The sequence below is a fragment of the Aphelocoma coerulescens genome, chromosome 12 (genome assembly GCF_041296385.1).
Source record: "Aphelocoma coerulescens isolate FSJ_1873_10779 chromosome 12, UR_Acoe_1.0, whole genome shotgun sequence".
Lineage (NCBI taxonomy): Eukaryota > Metazoa > Chordata > Aves > Passeriformes > Corvidae > Aphelocoma > Aphelocoma coerulescens.
This window is the reverse complement of record NC_091026.1, coordinates 4,190,570-4,210,077: the sequence shown is the minus strand read 5'-3', so window position 1 is coordinate 4,210,077 and position 19,508 is coordinate 4,190,570. Positions and strand designations below refer to the sequence as shown.

Here is a 19,508-nt window from a genome sequence, read left to right as displayed (position 1 = left end):
CACTGCCAGAGTTTGGTGGCAGCTGAGCAGATGGACGTGGCCAGTGTGCTCGAGGAGGCCATGTAAAATTAGACAAAAAACAATAAAGAGAAAAGATTGTTCTTTTCCAATTGGAGAAAACCAGTGCTGTGTCTTGAACTTTTCCACACAAGTCAACAAGACTTGATTTACCAGCTGTGCGTGTAGATTTTGTGTAATATCGTTATTGCTTGATTTTATAGCAGAGACATTAATGGTGTTGGCATTTACCTTGCGATGGTTATTGCTCCCAAGTTAGCACCTCATGTGAAAAAGGGTCCGTTGACATCTCTTGGGATGCTGGCTCCAAGCCTGAGTCTTGCCTGTAAAATTTAGTGGCACTGATGAACCTACTTGAGTTAAATTAGAGCAATTCCGTCCCACAGACTCTGACATTACCTGGGAATTCCCAAATAAGAAAGCTGTACCAATTTACTGGCACAGAATTGTAAACCAGTGCTATGTCATTGCAATGCTTTTATCTCCATTGATGCTGCTGACATCTTCTCCCTGGTGCTGCTGTGGCATCAAAAGTCTGGCTTAGCACAAATCATGTTTTTCTGAAATTAAATATTAACCAGCAAACAGTCTAACATTTGTTTTGGCTGTAAGTAGGACTTAGTTTTTAAAGCCTTCCCAATTTTTGTAATTTTAATGAAAAAACATAATTTTTACATTAGGGAAAAAATCAGGCATAAAAAATCAGAGGTGCTTATGACATCTTAACACTGCTGAGCTTGGTTTTGTGGTGAATGGCTTTGACCCTTGGTTTTCCTTGTGCTGTTCATGCTTCTGATCATCTTGGCAGCTCTTCCCTGCCAGTACTTATCCATCTCCTCCCAGGGCATTGCATCAGCCATAAATAGAAAGGCTGGTTTCATATCCATGTCTGTTCCCAAGTGGAACAAGGGAAGTTCTGGGTCTTTTTAATCAGGAGAAGTATCTGATGGAGAGGCAGAGGTGGGTATGGATTAATGTCCCAGGGTGATTTTTAGCTCTGGGCTCTGTGGCAGTAACCTTGCAGCTTTGCCTCCTCTCTTTCATGGAGCTGAGAGTTAATTTTTGTGGGTGCTTACTTAGTTTTGTGCTGGAAAATGGAGGGAGTTTTAGAAAGCAAGAAGAACACTATTTTTCAATTTAAAAGAAATTTTAAAAGGAAGAAAACAGCATCTTCCCAGCTGCCCACCCTCCCAGTGACTATGGGCAGGTGAGTAGAGCTGCCTGCCTGCCCTTCTTGTGATAAAAAGCATTTATAGACAGAATGTCATAAATGAAAAGCTCAACAGTATAGTTGTTAATACACTCAGTCAAACTCTTGATATTCTTTAGTTGTACAAAATTATTATTCTGTTGGTAACGGAGAGTGCTGCTGAGTTTGGACCCTGCAGAGATCTTTGGCTCTGTATTGCCCAATATTTCTAATTCAGCAATTAGGGCAGTGCAAAATCAATACATCCCCCATCAAACGGGGGAAATCCTGCCTTATTAAGGCATTTCAATTTGATTGTTAATAAACACTCTAGTGGAATTAGGGGGAATTCCTTTGGAACTGGTTAGCAGCCCAGTGCTAGTTAACTATCAGTAATAAAGTCTGTTAAAAAAAAAGGTCTGAGCTGCAGTTTGGGCTTTTGTAACAGCAAAAAAAAAGGATTCATAGATGGGTACAAGTCATACAAATATTGGAGCATCCTCGCAGAAGATGCAGTGAGCGTGGGCCTGTGTTTGATTCCATATGACTATTCTCATGTTCTTTCCTGAGGCATCTCTCCTGGATTGAGTTACTGCATTTGACAGACCAGATGATTTCTTCTGGTCTTAAAATTTCACGGGTATGTTCAACTGGTGTAAGTGAGAGACAGCCCAGCCTGTGTCACAGGGGGGCTGAGGCATCCTGGATAATTATAAAATAAATAAATGCAGTGTTGGTAGAAGTGCATGGAGTGAAACTGCTGCTGGGAATGGGACGGAGGTGGTGCCCGGCATTACTTAGCACTTGAAAAAGTGCAGGGAGCTGGGAGGGAGCTCGAGCCCAGGCTGGGAAGGCATCTCTGGAGCAGCACTGACCTGCCAGACAGTGAACATCCAACCACCCTCCTCTGTCTTATGTGCCAGGAATGATGCTCAGGGCAAAATAACAGCAGCTGGTGTATTGTTCTTCATGGGCTTTTGTATTTCCAAGAAAGCCACACTGGTTTGGGTAGGAACCTGTCTGTGTGCTGACAGCTCCTTGATGGAGTCAGAATTCCTACTTGGTGAAAAATATTTTTTCGTATCAAATGGGGAAAAAGCCCTGAATTTTGAAATTTGCAGTGAAACAGAATCACAGAATGGTTTGGGATGGGAGGGAGCTTATGGACCATCTCATTCCACCCCCTGCCATGGGCAGGGACACCTGCCACTAGACCAGGTTGCTCCAAGCCCCATCCAACCAGGCCTTGAACACTTCCAGGGATGGGTTAGCCACAGCTTTTCTGGGTAGAATAACCATTCTCCTGTTGCAAACAATTATTTATTTGACTATATATACGTGAGGTTTTTCAAATAATGCTGTTTCAGAGTTGTTTAATACACCGTTAGGATACTGTGTATCTAATACATAAATGCTGGGGGTTTTATAGGAATATTGAATTTAGGGAGAGAAGATGCATTTTGCTTTCTCACAGTACTTCCTCCTGGTGTCTGGGGCTGAGCTCTCCAATCTCCACCTGCTACATATGCCTTGTGTTTTATGGGGCAGCAGCTCTGCAGCCTTCAACATCAGGAGCCAAACCCCAAATCTGGACTCAAGGGTGTCAGAAGTCACAACGGAGGAACAGCACATGCCAACAACATCCATGGCAGGTGCCTGCTGCACGGCCAGGAGCAGTTTTTTCTTCAGTCTAGAGCAGATCGCTCCCTCCCTTAGTGCTTTGCTTTATTATTATTGTGTGATTCTTTCTTCAGAGAAGTGGGTTTCAACCTGCAGCTGGAAAGTATTCCCAAAGTGCTATTTTACTATTTATTTTCATCTGACTTCCTATTACTGTGGCAACATGCACTTTGAATTTCATTAGTTTTATGCATTTAAGTTCCCTTTTTAAACCTTTATAAGGTCAGACCCTGCTTGGGTAAATCAACAATGTATTAAATTTGAGGTTCTGAGTAATACTTTTCCTTAAACAGCTGTAGATCACAGGTAGTGAGGGCATTAGGGCTTCTGCTTTTTTGAGAAATATTTGTAGGCATTACTGATAAGCACATGGACCAAATTATTCGGTAATTAGATAAGTATCTTCCATCACAGATTCATTCTCGTGCACTTGTGATCAGTCAGCAGCACATTACAGGGTGCCTACCCTGAAACCACATGGGAGGAGGGTGTGTAGGCTGTCATGCTGTGCTCTGCAGCACAACAGCTCAAAGCTCTTGCGGCTGGAGCTGCTCCAGAGCTCCCTGGGGTGGCCAGGAGCATCCCTCAGCACTGTGGGGTGCTGAGCATCCTACACTACAGGCTGTGGGACTGCTGCTGAACCAGCAGTGGCTTCGATGCTGACCTCAGGGTTGCTCCTTGTAAGTAGCTTTGGTTTCTCAGGAAGGTTTCATCACCCTCTCCCGGTGACCAGAGTAATCCCAGCTGGTTTTTTTGCCCAGCCAAGACCCACATCACCCAGAAGAGGGTTCAGCTGGGGGCAGCCAGCCCACAGAATCCCTGTTGTCTGTGTCTTCTACTTCAGTAATGATTACTAAAGTAGAGCCAATGTGCTCTCTCTTGATTTCCCACTGCTGTGGCCCCTGGGAAACAAGCAGAGAAACTGCTTTCACCTGTGACTTGCATGGTTCAGCCTGACAGCTGAGGAAGTACAAGTAATTCTCCTGCCGCCATTGGGCTTCTGGGGGGGTTTTCCTTTAGTAAAGAGAGCTCTTTGCAGGCTTCTGGTTTTACAGCCACGCATGAAAGTAGGCTGTGAGAAGCTGGTTTAGCACGCGTTGGCCGTGTCCCTGCAGAAAGGGCCCCCCAGGCTGCAGAGTCACGGCTGCCTCTTTTAGTGAGTTTGTGCTGGAGAAGTGCTGGGAGCCCTGGCTGGCAGGAGGCTGAGCTTCCCAAACTTCTCACACGCATTTTTATGTGCAACTTTCTGACTAAAGTTCAACTCAGAATACACCGAATAATTCAATTACATCTCTGCCGCTGGGTTATATAAGAGAAAGCTGAAATTGTGCCTTGTTTTGTAAGGTAAAGTGTATCCTTCTGCTGATGTGAGCAATTTCCCTGGTTTGCAGTGGGGTTTTGCTATGCCTTCTTGGCTGAGCTGGGATTTTGAGGGGGAGAGGGTGCTGTAGCACTTGCCTACATTGGCTGGCATACAAATGTTTGAAACCTGGGCTTATTATTTGTGTTTTGATGGTGTTTCAGCACGCTGAGGAGACCAGAGCAGCTGGACCAGGCTGCGGGCCAGCGGTCAGCATCCCCTTCCCTCGCACAGACTGCACCCAGCTCCCAGAGCCCCCGGGAGATGAGGGGCCGGGGCCAGCCCGGACCGGCAGCAGAGGGGCCACGGAGGACGCTGCAGGTGGACGCCAGGAGCCAGGGCTCGGGGAGATCTCCCTCGGTGTCGCCGGACCGGGGCAGCACCCCTACCTCTCCCTACTCAGTCCCGCAGATTGCCCCCCTCCCCAGCAGCACCCTCTGCCCCATCTGCAAGACGACAGAGCTCACCTCTTCCCCCGGCCAGCCTAACTTCAATGCCTGCACCCAGTGTCACAGCAAGGTCTGCAACCAGTGTGGCTTCAACCCCAACCCGCACCTCACCCAGGTAATGCCTTCTCTTCCTCGTTCAGCCCTCCTGGCTCCTTCGGGTGTGTTCTTGCTTTCTCCAAGCACAGGAGTTGCACCTTTGCTTTTGGTAGCTGCAAAGCATTGACCAAGAGCAAGGGCTCTGCTGGTAATCAGGGAATAATTCTGGTAATGTGAGCTTTGATGAGATAAATTAGTTGAAGGGGATTGGTAGATGCTCAGGGCTCAGTGTCTGTTGTTGAGATGCCAGAACACTTAGCTGAAGTCTCCTTTCTCAAAATTGTCCTGGAGTCAAAGGATTTGACAGCAAGGAGGGGAGCAGAGGGGCTGCTGGGCCGCCGAGGTGTTGAGTGTCTCAGACCCTGACTCACAGCAGGTTCTGGTGGGTTCCAGGCAGCGTCACGCTCGGCGCTGGGAGGGAAGTGCCAGAGTCGTGCGCAACACGCTGCAGTGCTGGGGGCTGAGCGTTTCGTGGGATGTGTGAAATGGATGCTCAGGGATCTGGCAGCGGTGCTGGAGGTGGGTGCTGGGGCTGGCTGAGGTGAGGGGCTCCCTATGCCAATCTCTCAGGTCACAGATCTCCACACAGTGTGGGTAGTGATTGGATGGTCTTTGCAGCTGTTAAGAGACAAACCACAGGCGTTTCTAATCTTAAACTTAAAACAGAAACTTAAAGTCACACTTTGGAAAGTAAGCGTGCTACTCCAGTGCTTGATAAGACAGGATTTAGACACTGAACCCCCCTGGATACCCTGGATTTATTGCCAGTAGCCATTTTGTGGTAAGCATGCTATGGTTGCTTCAGACACTAGACACAATGGTGTCTGAACATCATTGTCTGAAGAACTGCTGCCTTCCAGTCATTTTTCCTGATGGAAGAAATTGTAGAATTATGGACCAATTTGGGTTGGAAGGGGCCTTGAAGATCACCTAGTTCCAGCCTCCTGCCATGGGCAGGGTCACCTTCCACTAGACCAGGTTGCTCTGAGCTCCATGCAACCTGGCCTTGGACACTTCCAGGGACGTGGCATTCACAGTTTCCCTGGGCAGCCTGTTCCAGTGCCTCACTACACTCACCGTAGTCTAAATCTACTCTCTTTCAATTTTAACCCATTCCCCCCTGTCCTGTCACTATATGCCCTTGTAAATAGTCTTGCCCCATGAAGGAGATACCCCATATCTAACAATGTGTAATTAGTTGGTTCCTGATACTACTCTACAGGTAATATTTTATTTTTACCCCTGTAAAAGTCAGAATAAGGTCTCAGATCTTAATAAAGGACCCTGAGGTAGAAATTCAGTCTCCTGCAAAGAAATGCCATGGGCCAGTTTTCTGGTTTGCTTATAAGTTTCACTTTTAGTTAGATTTGCCAAACATTAATTTGGTGTCCAAGCATTGCGTCGAAAATTGTCCAGTTACTTTGAATAGTATCAGTTAACCAGCAAATAACAAAATACAAATGCACCAATTTCTGTTTCTGGTCTTGTCTCTTCTGCCTTGCCCCAAGAGCTTACCCACAGTGGGGTCTACCCTGAGTCTCTCTTGCAGATACCAGCATTAAAATGTGTGTGCACAGAGACTTTGCTTAGCAGCTCTAGGCCATTTCTTCTTAGGGCATCTCTAGGTCTCTGTGCCCTCTGAAATGTGTTTGACTGTGGAGCATTTTTAAGCATCAAATAAAAAAAAATAGACCTGAAATGGAAAAAGGTGTTGGTTTTTTTGTCTGTCCTGAGTTTAATATGCATTTCAGCAGCAAGCAACCTTATGACTTGTAAGTAGGTCGTTGTGGGAGCTGGGGGATGAAAACAGTTGTCCAAGAGAAGTGTTTGCAGCTCATGTTGGCAGCCCGTGTGATGGGCTGGCTGGGGGAGCAGCAGTGGTTGCTGCCTTGTTGGAAGTGTGACTCATTTTCCTCAACATCATTTCTTGTGCTGCTATTCCAGAGTCACATCACAACGAGGTGCCTGAAGCATGTTGGTGGTGTTACTGGAGGGTCATGGAAGCAGCTGGGAGGGTGCTCTCTATCTTGATGGTGGGAACTGGGTTGGGAAGGATCTCTGGAGGTTACCTGTTCCAACCTCTGCTCAAAGCAGCAATCAGGGAGGGGATCTCCAGGCTGTATCCCATTGGGTCCTGGAACCTTCCAAGGGTGGACATGCTGGTCCCAATGGCTCCACTGCCTCCCCTCCCAGGGAAAACATCCACCCAGTCTGGTCCCTCCAACCCAGCAGGTGCTGCAGGGTGGCTGCACAGCATTGCTAATGAGGTGTTGTATTTTCTATTTGCATTTCCTTATGAATATATTTTTGTGAGTATAGTTGATATGCCCACTTTGTGCCGCAGTAGATACGAATTTGTAACTTCTTTCTGCTTTCAAGGCTCTTTAGCAGGATTAAATCATCAAAAATACCACATTTTCTAAGAAAATCAAACCCAAGAAAACCAAAATTGTGTTTTCCTTGGTACAGCCTCTCCTGTGCAATCTGTGGAACTGCCAGAAATCACTGGAATGGTGAGGTGGGAGCCCCAGGGCTGATTTGGCATAATGATTTCTAAAATGGTTTTGAGAGCTGGGTTAAAATCTTATATAAACCCTTTCTTTTCATGAGTCTTTTACTTGTATACGTATATATACATGGTATAAAATAGCTTTTTATAATATATATTTAAAGACAATAATAGACTTTGTGTATGAGCTGTAGTCTGTCAAGCCCCATCTTGCCACTTACAACTCCAAGAGCAGATTTTTCAGAGGGTTAGCTGCACCACCTAACAAAACACCTTCACTTTGTACTTCAGTGATACCTTCTGCTCAGAAGCACAAACTTCCCTCTGAAATACTATTTTTCTTTGGCTGTTGGCTGTTTGGCTGTTGTTTTATTCCTTTTCATGTGGCTTGATGGTCATTTTATCTTAAAAGCAAGTCATGAATTTCTGTGCTGACGAAGCAATCAGTCTCTGTGGCATCTTGAGTTGATCGCTTGCTGAGAAAAACGAAATATCATTTTACGCTTTTATTTATTCCTTTGAGCAGCAGCTCGTTCTTGTTTCACAAGACTGGGCAAACAGAAGTTCCTGTCTGCTGCTGGTGTCACTCATATTTTACATGTTGATAATCATATTGTTCCCTCTGTTCATCTCCGTGCCCCAAAATAGCTGCTGTCATCGTTTTCAATTTGGTCGTGTGCTGGCGGGCTGCTTTCCTCACTCATTCACTTATTCCTGAAGGTCAGTGTTCTTGCCATAGACAGTTATTTTAAGCAAGGAAAGGGAATTATCAAGCAGGGAGCAATGGTGAAACCATTAAAGACAAGGAGTTTTGAAATAACATGCTAAAATCTATCCGTTTGTTTACAGTCCTGTGCAGGAAATAGGTTTTTGAAGGGAGATCTGTTATTTAAAATGCAACATTGCAGCTTTCACATTCTAGTAAGATTTTTAATTTCTCATTAAAACTTCTTTTCTATTTTTCCTCTGTGTTGTCTTTGAGGGTTTTTTTTTGACAGCTTGTTCTGCAGGACCATACCACTGATGCTGTCACCTCCTCCAGGGGGAATAGCTCAGTTTCAAACCAGTACAATAGGTTTAGAAAATCCTCTTTTTATACATCTTTTACTTTGTTCTGCCACTCCTGTGGCTTTTGCCTGACTGATCCAGCAGCATGTTCATCTGATTGGATTTGCTCTGTTTGGTATCATAAGGAGTAACCTGCAGGCATCCTTTCTGCTTCTCTTGGGTTTTGAAGTGCCGCTGCACATTGCTAATTTGATAAATTAATTTCTTCTTCAATCTTCTCTTAAAATTTGTTGGGTTTCTTTTAATTTGTTTTCTCACCATCCTAAGCTCTAAACCCAAAACACGAGGAACTTGAGTTTGATTTTAATCAAGAGCAGTGGCACAGCATTAAAACATGTGCTTTAGTTAGAGCTGAAATGAAACTCAAAATGCCTGGCTGCCTAATAGGTCTGCTTGGAACCACTTGGGATTATAGGAAACCTTTCTTGGCTGCCTTACATTTCTATTGTGCTTTTTTCAATTTGAAGTAGTGTTTATTAGAGGCAGTTTCATAAGTATTCAGATGCACCGCCCTGAATAAAAGGAACATGTTTATACATGTGTGTTCTTTACCAAATTACTTTTTTTTTGAAGGCCCTGCTTCTGTCCCCAAGCCATTTTGATTGTATTTGCTGTATTTATGACTGATAGTTGTTAAACTTCAGTTCTGCGTCACGTTTTTTAGCCTCACTTAGGGAGATTGAAGAGGTTCTTTGTACTTTTTACGCTATGACTATAATGAATTATGAAATATTTAAAATATTTGAGAGCAAATCTGTTCCCTACGTGCGCTGTGCCATGTAAGCTCATCACAAACCTTTGATCACGGACCTTCAGCAAGCGAAATGTAAAAAGTCTCAAGGAGGATTAAAAACTTGCTGGTTGGTTTCCCAGCTGTGGTCAGGGTTGTTTGACAGGAGAAGAAAATTCTCAGTGGTTCTTGAGTTATCTGTAGCAAGAGGAGGTAGCCACAAAGTCATTTAAAGTTTTTTAGGTAAACGTTTAAATTGTATTAATGGAAAATAGACCATCAGCTGAGGAGATGAGACTGAAATAGTGCAAGTATTGTGTAGGGCTGTTTATATCCTGTCATAACCTCCCAGCAGATGTTTTTCTGCTTAATAGTATAAGAAAATTTGGGTAAAGTGGAAAAAAGAAGAAGTTGGGGGAAGCTGAGGCAGGACACAATGCAGAGCATCTCTGGTGGCAGGAATGGGGCTTGTTGGCACTGGAAGAATGGACGTGGTCCAAAGCCTTTTCCAACCTGGCCGTACTGTCAAGAGTGGTGCCTGCCCACGACATCACCTCAGTCATTTAGCAAATGACTGAAAAAAACTCAGATATTGAAATTGTGAAGCTATTCATATACTGCTTTCAAAGGACCCCATTTCTCATTTGGTTCATTGTCCCTATTTTACGCATTGCACCATGTTGGTGTCCAATTTTCAGCAAAACCCAGCATATTTGTGAATTAGGGGCCCAATCTAACTTATTTACCCTTCAGGAGGCTTTGGCATGACTAATGACCACTGGTTCAGAAACCCTGCAAGCCATGGGCTGTGCTTAGCACGCCAGGGGGATTATCAGTTCTACATTAAACCAATAGCTGTTATTAATGGCAGTGAATCCCCATCTCTTCCTCTCATCCATCTCCTCTCCTGCCTGCCATTCATTCAACTTCCAGACATTTACAGGATGCTGTGCAAGTGTGGGTAGAATCCCTGTTGACATCAGTGCTTTTCCCCAGGGCTGAGCACTGGAGGACTGGATGAAAAAAGGGATCTACTTGCTGATAGATAATTAAACATGGGTTTTATGAGAAATTTGATCTCCCCTGTCTCTCCCTGCCTTTTCAAGCAACCAAAGTGTTCTTTACCTTTTTGGGTCTTTATTGAGAAGCTGTGAGGCAATACTGGCATTACAATTCCCAAAATTCAAGGTTTCCTCTGGGTGCATCAGGTCCATGTTGAATGTAGCTCTTTGCAGTGGGAAGGATGGCAGAGGATAAGATGTGACAGTGATACTACATTTACACAGTCTCTTCTCTTGCTGAACAAGGCAAAGCCAACAAGGTTTTCTCCTGCCCTTGGGACCTCAACAACTGTTTGTGCTCCTGGCCATGAAGCACCTCCAGCCCCAGCCATTGGCACATGTGTGGTCCTGCATCTCCTGCATCTGTATTATTGTGCTCATGGAGAAACACAAGGCTCTGTTTAGATGTTATAGTTCCCTCTCCTTTTAAAGGATAGGTGTTTGGTCTGGAAAATAAATGTTTCTCTGGCCTGGCATCCCTTGGGGCATTTCACACTCTGGTGTCATGCTTGTGGTGTCTGTGGGTAGCTGAGGAGGTAGGGCTGGCTCTGTCAGCAGTGGTCCTTCCTTCTATGCACCTATTAGCAAGTTCAGAGGTGTGTTTTTTCCATCTGTCATCAGATCAGATACCCTTGGGCAGGCAGTGGTTTTGTTCTGCTGTGGTGTTAGACAGCTTTTTGTCTGTCAGCTCCCACGCAGTGCACACGCAGTAGCCCGGAGAGCAGTGTACGTGGTAGGTTGTACCCTATATTCAGCCAGACCCCTGTGTTGCTGAGTCAAGTTGCCCGTTTTAGAATGATTTGTCTTTTGAGATCATCCTCCTTCACCATATAGCTGTAAAAATAAATTTGTCGTTAGCATTACGTTGCAGATCTGGGAGAAATTTTCCACTGGATCATGCTGTGCAATAGGAGAGAAATGCGTGTTTGATTCCAGTTTTTTCTTTGTTTTTAGCAGAGCTTCAGCCAGCAGTGACCCGCATGTGCAGCGGGTGATGCTGTTTGCAGGAGCCAGGGCTTGGCATGCCTGCTACCTTCTCCTAAGGATACAGCAATTTGGGCTGCAGCTGCCTGGGCAGGGATGTTTGGCCTCATCTGCTGCCACAGGGCTGCTCCCATCCCAGTGTCCGAGGTCAGCATCTGCCCCATGGGCAGGTGGGACCAGTGCTTTCTGCCCTACAGCTCTTCTCAAGAGAACCCTATGAGCTGGGCACTAAATATCTGCTCTTTGTGGCTGCAGTGAATATACTGTGGATTTTTTATGGTGAGAAAACACTGACAGGAACATGGGATTTATCACCCTGAACCAACAGGTTGTATGTGTATGTATATTTGCCATGTTTTAGCCCTTCCTCACTGTTGCCCTTCACTTCTTAATCTCTTTATCCCTACACCAGGTGTTCCATCCTGTATCTGCAGCCTTGCAGTGAAGGATGTGTCTGTTATCCCTTGGTGAACTTCTATTTAATTTTTTTAATGGCGTGATTAACACTGAATGAAACAACTCATATGAAGCTGGAGAGTAGCACACTTGCTCTTGCTGAGCCTTTCTTAGAAATAGCTTGTTTGCCTTTTTGGCCCCTGCTGCAGCCTGAGCAGGAGCTTCTCCCAGCTATCCACAGTGACATGCAGCTCGTCTGTTTGACAGATCACAATTTAAGTTAAAGCCCACGAAAAGAAAAAGCTCGTGAGTAATTCTGGCTGTTCCTCCCAATGTGCCGCCTTTTGCTGTGCTCTGCGTGGATGATTCAAATAATGCAAAATTCGCTGGCAGAAAATGTCAGAAAAGATCTTGGCTTAACGGTGCTGGTGACTAAGGGGGCTGGTGTTGCTCAGAGTGGGTCCTCTCCGCTGCCGGCTGCTTCGGCTGAGCCGCGGCTGCGGGGACACAGGAGGGGCTGTGGTGACATGTTCAGTTTTTCGGAGGGGACGGGAGAGCGTGGCTTCCCACAGGCTGGAGCGATGCTGCGGTGCAGAGGGGTAATTAAAACAACTGCAAGTGGAGAGGAGTCCTCCCGAGGGATGGGAAGTGGCCTCCTTTCCGCTTGGCGTCTTCTGCCGCTCGCTGAACACCGAGCCCGGCAAGCCGCACGCGCTGAGCCGCCGCCACCCTGCGCCGTCCTTCCCTCGGTACATTAAGTTACAACAAGCTGTTTGCTTGGATGAGACATGGTTTTTCTTCTGGCTTTCAACTCCCATATCACTTTATCATTAAAAAGAAAAAACAGCTGAGGATCGGAAGTGGCTGTCAAGCTTTCCATAGTGGAGCAGGGTACCGAGTCAGAGGCTCCCTGGGTTTTTGAGAGCTTTGCTGTGGCGGCTGCTTGCTTTCCTTCCCTCCCCTGAACATCCCCGGGCAGAGGGATAAGATCCCTTACAGCCCGTGGTGGTGGATGGGGATATTTTGCTCTCACAGACGCTGCTCCAGGTTTTCCTGCCCGCCGAGTGCGTGAAATCGCCCAGTGGCTGAGTGTCCCTCAGCTCCCACGCAGTGCGCACGCAGCAGCCCGGAGAGCAGGAGCTGCACAGGGCTGTACAGCCGTCGCCTGTGCGCCCTGGTTTGCGATGTGTTTGCTGCCGGAACGCTGCGCTGCCTCGGGGAGCGCTTAGGAGGAAACTTCAAGAGCTTTCAGCGCTTTGATGGCGATTGAGTTAATCCTAGCTGAATTAATTCCGTTTTACGGTCTTTCTACAAGCTGCAGAGAGCAGGGTGGTTGTAATGGAGGGTGTCGGACACTCCACATTAGCACCCACTCTGCACCCACCCCTACGGAGCTGTCCCAGGGGCTGCATCCCTGGCACAGCAAGGAGTGCCCAGTGGGAGAACCCCAGAAAAGGAGGAGATGTTGTGACATGGCTCTTCCCACCTTGAATGGTAGTGATGTACAAGGTCTGTCTGGTCCTTAAAGACAGAGGTGGTGGCATCTTGTCAGTGTCTCTTGTAACGTGAATTTAGCTGATCATCAGTGCTATTTATAGAGCTGCGTGGGCTCCCACCACAATAAACCAACTTGCTTCTTCCTGACCCTATCTCTTGTCTGTCTCTTGGCCATGGTCACGTTTAGATGCTAAAAAGGATTTACATAGTGTGATGGACTGAAAAGCCTCAGAGATTTCTGAAAGCAGCCTTGTGAATGCAGTGAGGTGTTTGTGGAACAGCAGTTCAGCCTGCAGAGGTGTTTCTCACCATCTTAATTCGAGCCCTGCTCCCAGACCTCACCCTCCTGCCATACCCAGCTCTTTTCAGAGACATGATATGCGGCTGTGCTCCTGGACAGCCCAGATCTGAGGGATATGGTGCTCATGGACTATGAAAACTGATTATTTTAACTCTGATTGAAATGGTGTTTTATCTTAGCTGCAAACCTTTTGATCAAGGACAGCCGAAGGGGGGATGTTTCCATTCTGGAGTCAGTTTATGTTGTAAATAGCCTGTGCTGGTGGCATGGCTTTCTGCTCTGAGTAAATCAAAGCCAAATTGTTGGAATGGCCCTGGAAATCCAGGGAGCAAGATGTGATCTTAATGGAATGGGAGTAGACTATGCATCAGACCGGTGAGATTAAAGGTTTGACAGAAGGAGTTCAGGCATATGCATAACACAGCACTACACCAGCTAGAAGTTGTTTTTAAGGACTGAACAAGTGTGTCCCTCCTCTTCTCTCTTATTCCCTGCCCTGCCCACTTTCATGCTCATCTCCTGTACCTTAATTGAGCCCAGCTATTTGTGCAGCAGCCTTGCAAAGAACCCTCGGGATGAGAAGTTTTAACACTGACTTTTTGTTCCCTCCCCAGCTGCTCTGCCACCTCCTTGCGATGTCCCAGCTGAGAGGGCAGACTGGCCAGACCCTCAAATAGGAGACCTCCATGGAAGGAAGAGACCTGAGTGGCAGGCAGGAGAGATGTGCCCATCAGTCTCGTGGAGAGGAATTTCTGGTGCTCTCCTACCTCCAGCCGCCCTCTCCCCTTTCCGATGCACACAACACAGTATTCCCATTAGACGGAAACAGAAGCACAAACACTCGGGCTCATCTGTTCAGCAAAGCCTAGATTATTCTGAATCATCCAACATCCTTATCAGAGCGCTCCAGCCGGCGCTTGCATCAGTCAGAGCAGGCTGGCGGAGTCGGTGGCAGTGCTCTGCCCGTTTTAATTGCCACGAGCCAGCAGCTATTTGAAGCCCTCTCCCCAAAGAGCAAACGAGCTTGTCACTGCTTGTGGCTTGGCTTTGCAGGAATTGCAGATCAGCAAGCGTTCCCCATTAAAAAACTACTAAGGATGCAAACGTATAGGGGTGCACATGTAGTGCAGCAAGCAGCTGGGTGTGATGGAGTGGGGCACTGCTGGGCTTGGACCTAGGAGTGGGAGCTCCCCTCAGGATTTTAGTTTTGGGGTTTTTTTCCCTCCAGTTGCAGAATACCCTAGAAGCTGGAAAGGCCATGTCCCTGTGCCTCCTTGAGTATGAGATTCCTCCAAAAACAGGTTTATCATGGCTCTGAGCTGCTCATTGGTTCTGTTCAGCCCCTCCTGTTCTCTCAGCATGCCATGTTCCTTCCCACAAGATATCCCATGTCTGTCCTGATCTCCTGAAAGGCACTGCTTGCTGCCCCTTCTCCCTGAGAACCTCTGTTCTCAGTATGATGCCCACTAGATAAAATACCAGGTCTAGTGGAAAGGTCTGGCTAAAAACTAGTGGTCTGTGTTAAAATTACTCTGGGGTCCTGAGAAAGGGTTGAATTACCTGCATTTCTGGATTCCTCTGAAATAAGGAGCATACTTATTGTAGGAGAGGCCTGTCAGTGAGCTCACCTGCCTTTGTTTTGCCCACATACTCTATGTATTGCAAAACCTTGCAAGCTTTGAGAAAAGCAAATACCCATGGTATTTGATAGAGCACAGTGTGTTAGTGCGAGACCAACAGTGCTGGGATCCATCCCAAAAAGTGAAGCCCAGTTAAAGTGAGCCCTTGTACCCAGGCATGGTGCTGTCATCTAGACCTCAGCAACCTGCTCAAAGGTCTATCAAGGGACCTTTGGCAGATTGGGACATGAATGCTGATTTTTCTTGGAGTACAAAGTCAGTACAGAAATGCTGGGCCAGGCCAGCTAATGCCCTGAAATTTGTTTTTACACACTCTACCTTATGTTGTGACCTGCCATATTAATTTTCCAGCTGATATGATTGTGGCCTTCAAATTGGAGAGTGCTTTGAGAACTATCCCCAAATAGGCATGCTGCTGCTGCCATCTGTCTTTGAGCTGCTTCTGGGATCCCACAACTTGCTCTCAGCAGGCAATTTTTATTGCTTTATTGAATTAGGAAGAATAAAAAAAAATCCAGCAACTTCTGAAATACTATTTTCCATAACTAATTCCAGGTGCTAAATCCCTTTTGATATCAGGGGGACACATTGAAATAATAATGCTTTATGCAGATCCTGGGTGTAAAGTTTTTGCAATTCTGCCCAAAAAAAGTCTCATGATCTGATGGTTTTGAAGGGCATGTCATTTGGAGGGCTCTGAAGAGTTCCACTGCACTGAGGGATCTCCAAGTTATGGCACCCAACCAAGAGCCAAAATTGGGCGATGTTACTCTTACAGTAGAAACTGAAAGCTTCAGTGCCCTTCCTAATGATTTTGGCCAGCTCAAGCTCTTACCCCAAGTCACCCTTCTCCAGCCAGCCCTTTTTCCCATGTCTTCCAGCTGCAGGCACTTGTCCAGTGCAATCCAGCCTGCATCCTACTGGGAAGCGAAGATCTCGGCATGGCAAGACCTTCTCCCTGTGGGAGTAGGTCACTGTGCACCCAAGAGCAGCATCCCCATGGACCACGTGCTGTGCCGCATCCCAGCGCCTGCTGCATCCCGTGCTTCAGACCTGCTCCTCCTTTTCTTTCTCTGCAGTGTGCCAGGAGTCAGCCCACGCCGACAGACAAGGCTGTGGGCAGATAAAAGCTTATGGGAAGGTGGTGTTTATTTGGATGTCAAATGCTTTTCGCTCCTGGTGCATGGATTCTGCTGCTTCCCCCTTGCTGGCCAATCCATGCCTTCTCTGCCTGGTTTGAGGCAGTTTGGGGCTGATTGCTCACAGTCAGCATGGCTCCTGCTGTTCAGCTGGATATTTTGATGCATGATACTTGAAAATCAGAGGCAAGATCTCTCCAGCTGAACCCCTGAAAGTGGAGGGAGCCATGATCACTGCTGCTGTCTCACCTGCAAAAAATGCCCTGTCAGAGTCAGTCCCGTGGCTGGTAATTACACACGAGTATCCTGGCTTTGCAGCCGGGGCATGACGACAAGATTTATTGTTTCTCTTCAGAAATGGTTTCTAATTGGCATTGGAGCAAATCAAAGTGGGGTGAAATCAGCTTGAGCTGTGCAGTTTGCTCCTCTGTAGTTTCCTGGCTGTCTGGATGGACATGAAGCACTGCAGCTGCTGCTGCCTGTGTGCTGCTTGTTGGAGATCTTTCAAAGGAAAGATAAGAAGCCCTAGAAGGGAATTAGCTTCTGCAATATTTTTGGTATTTTACCTGAGCGATTTCTATTTGAATGTCTTTCTCTTTTGTTGCAGTTTCTAGTCTTGCAGTTGAGGACTTGGCCCTTTATTTGAGCTGAACTAAACTGGCTTTTGTTGTAAGCTTGCCCGGGGTTTTCATTTGTGCTAAGGGGTCTTAGGCAGGTTGCTCTATGGTAATCCTCTTGGCCCCCTTCAGGAAGGCTGCAGAAAGCTCCCCAAATGGGGTCACTTCAAATTTTGGCTTGGGTTGTGACAGAAAAGACAGTCTTTCAAGTAGCAGAATTCTTTTTCATTAAGAGTTTATTCACCTTTCTGGTATATTGGTTTAGATCTCCATGGCAATGATGACTTTAGCTCAGCAAGCACAGTATCATAGAATAGAATCCCAGAATGGTTTGGGTTGGAAGGGACCTTAAAGCTCATCTCATTCCAGCTCCTGCCATGGGCAGGGACACCTTCCACTAAACCAGGTTACTCCAAGCTCCATCCAACCTGGCTTTGAACACTTCCAGGGATGGGAAGTTCACAATTTTCCTGGGCAACCTGTTTCAGTGCCGCACCACCCTCACAGTAATGAATTTCTTCCCAGTATCCTCTTTGTTCCTGCCCTCTTGTCAGTGTAAAGCTGTTCCCTGCTGTCCTGTCACTCCATGTCCTTGTAAAAGATCCCTCTCCAGCTCTCTTGAAGCCCCTTCAGGTACTAGAAGGGGCTCTAAGGGCTCCCCAGAGTCTTCTCTTTCCGGGCTGAACAACTCCAACTCTCATCAAATCATGATTTGAATGACCAGTTTTAATCTTGCTTTGCAACTAACTTCATTTTTTTTTATGACAGGGTGATTGCTCTTGTAGGCTGGCTGGCAATGAAGTAGCCCCTTCTTTAAGACTAAATAATAGCTATAAAAACCCAATTTAAAGTGATGTGGCTCTACAGGTACCTGTGCAAATTCTAATTGTTTGCAGATTCTTGTGTAAATTTTATTTAGTAGATGATGACGTATGATCCAGGTGTATTTGGATGTCCAGGTATATTTGGATGGGGATAGGAATTCCAACACAAAAATCCTATTCTAGTTTATTTAAAATAGGTGGCTGGTGACTGGACAAGCTATTTCTGGGAAAGGGTGCCCAGGCTGGAAGAAATCTACCCAGCGCCTCTCCTCTGCTTCTCAGAGAGTCATAAAGATGCTCAAGGTTTGTGGTAGGGTCCTGAGCCCCGTGGGAAAGCCTCTTGCATTTGTCTGGGGTCACTGGAGCCAGAAGCTGGTACCTGCCCCTCTGACTGGTTCATTACTCCTCTGCTGTGGGAAGGGAGCTGCCTGGGATGGCTTTGTCATGGGTTTAGGATTAACTCTCCTTCTGGACTCCTTCCAGGTAGATTTCTCTGGTCTCTCCTATCCAAGCATGGTAAGTTCTGCCTGGCTGGGACCTTTCCTCCTGCTGGCAGTGCTCCTTCCCTGGCAACCAGAGTGTTGTTGTCCCTTGTGGCAGGCCCTGTGGGCCTCCATCCTCCAGCACTGCATCCTGCTGTGCCTCACTGCAGCTCTTCACCATCATCTAATGCAATTCCTGGGGAAACCAGTACAGCCAGCTCCCCAGAAGGGCTGTATGGGACACCCAGCCATGTCCAGACCATGAACAGGAGGGAGGGATGTGCTGTGCCTGTCTCCTCCAAGGTGCACACACACCTTTTTGCCTATTTTATCTGTCAATAATTGCATCCTCTCAGCAACACAATAACCCAAATGAAGGTTTGGGCTGTCCAAAGGGTTTCGTGGAAGATCAAACCTGCCCTGGACAGCCTATTGCTTGCTCCTTTGGCCAGCGTTTGGTACCCAGCAGGGTGTCTTGGGATCATGGCATCTGCTTACATTTCTTTTGCTGCAGCCATAGATTTGTGTTTCACAGATTGTGTGGCTAGCTGGATTATAAATTATTCATGACAGGCAATTTATCGTGTTTATCTGGAATAATTGAGCAATTAAGTCTGTTTAGGTATGTAAAAAGATTGTGCAATGGCTTGTCTATCTTCAGGCCCTAAATTCTGCAAGAGCATTTGTTACATATTTAATCGAGAATAACAACAACAACAATAAAAAGAGAGGCAGAAGATACACTCTGCTTTGATGCACTGATCCACTATGATGTGTTCATTCGCACAAATTTTTCATTCTAGTGGCTTCACTCGTAAATACACATTAGCCCAGGAAAAATTAGACTTACTTGGCTCCTTCAGTCTGGAGAAGGTGTGAGGCCATAACACCAGGTCTGCAACCCTCTCTCTGGAAACACTTTGGGCTATTTATGCTAGCACCAGGATTGTTTTTAGTATTTAAAACCTTCCATCCTAGACATGTGGGTCAGAGGATCACGCTCCTCTCCGCCCTCGTCACTGCTGTGCTGTACTCAGATGCTGATCCTGCCAAGGTAATGCAAAGTTTGGGGGTGAAAGGAGCTTTAAATATTCAAGAGCGTTTAGTTTAGTCCCTGAGCTACAGCCATTATCTCCCATTGCTGTAATTGTCCAGGAAGATTCCCAAAGGAGCTGGGAGCTCATGAGCAAGGCTGCAACAGGGACCACTCAGAGCTGAATAAATGTGAGCCATGCAGTAAATGGATGATTTTATTCTGTGTTACTAATAGGAAACTGGGCTGCTTTTAAATTAATCTGTTACAAGTCTATTTACTGGGAGCAGCCTGTGCTCTTCATAGCGTTATAGCTGTGAATTGCATCGCTGCTGCACATGACACCCCGAGGAGCCCCGTAGCCTCGTGTGTTCCTCTTCTTTGGGCAGGAGGTACCAGGGAATGGAAAGTTTTGAGCTCCTCTGCTCCCTCCCA

The 19,508-nt window shown here is 46.5% G+C and overlaps 1 protein-coding gene across 1 annotated transcript in view; it reads left to right on the top strand.

Annotated features, from left to right (window-relative positions):
- Positions 1-19,508, top strand: part of BSN (bassoon presynaptic cytomatrix protein) — an 86,990-nt gene that overhangs the window by 17,366 nt on the left and 50,116 nt on the right. Inside the window, exon 2 of the mRNA XM_069028235.1 lies at positions 4,412-4,811. Coding sequence (XP_068884336.1) covers positions 4,412-4,811 — 400 coding nt within the window. The remainder of the gene's footprint in view (positions 1-4,411; positions 4,812-19,508) is intronic.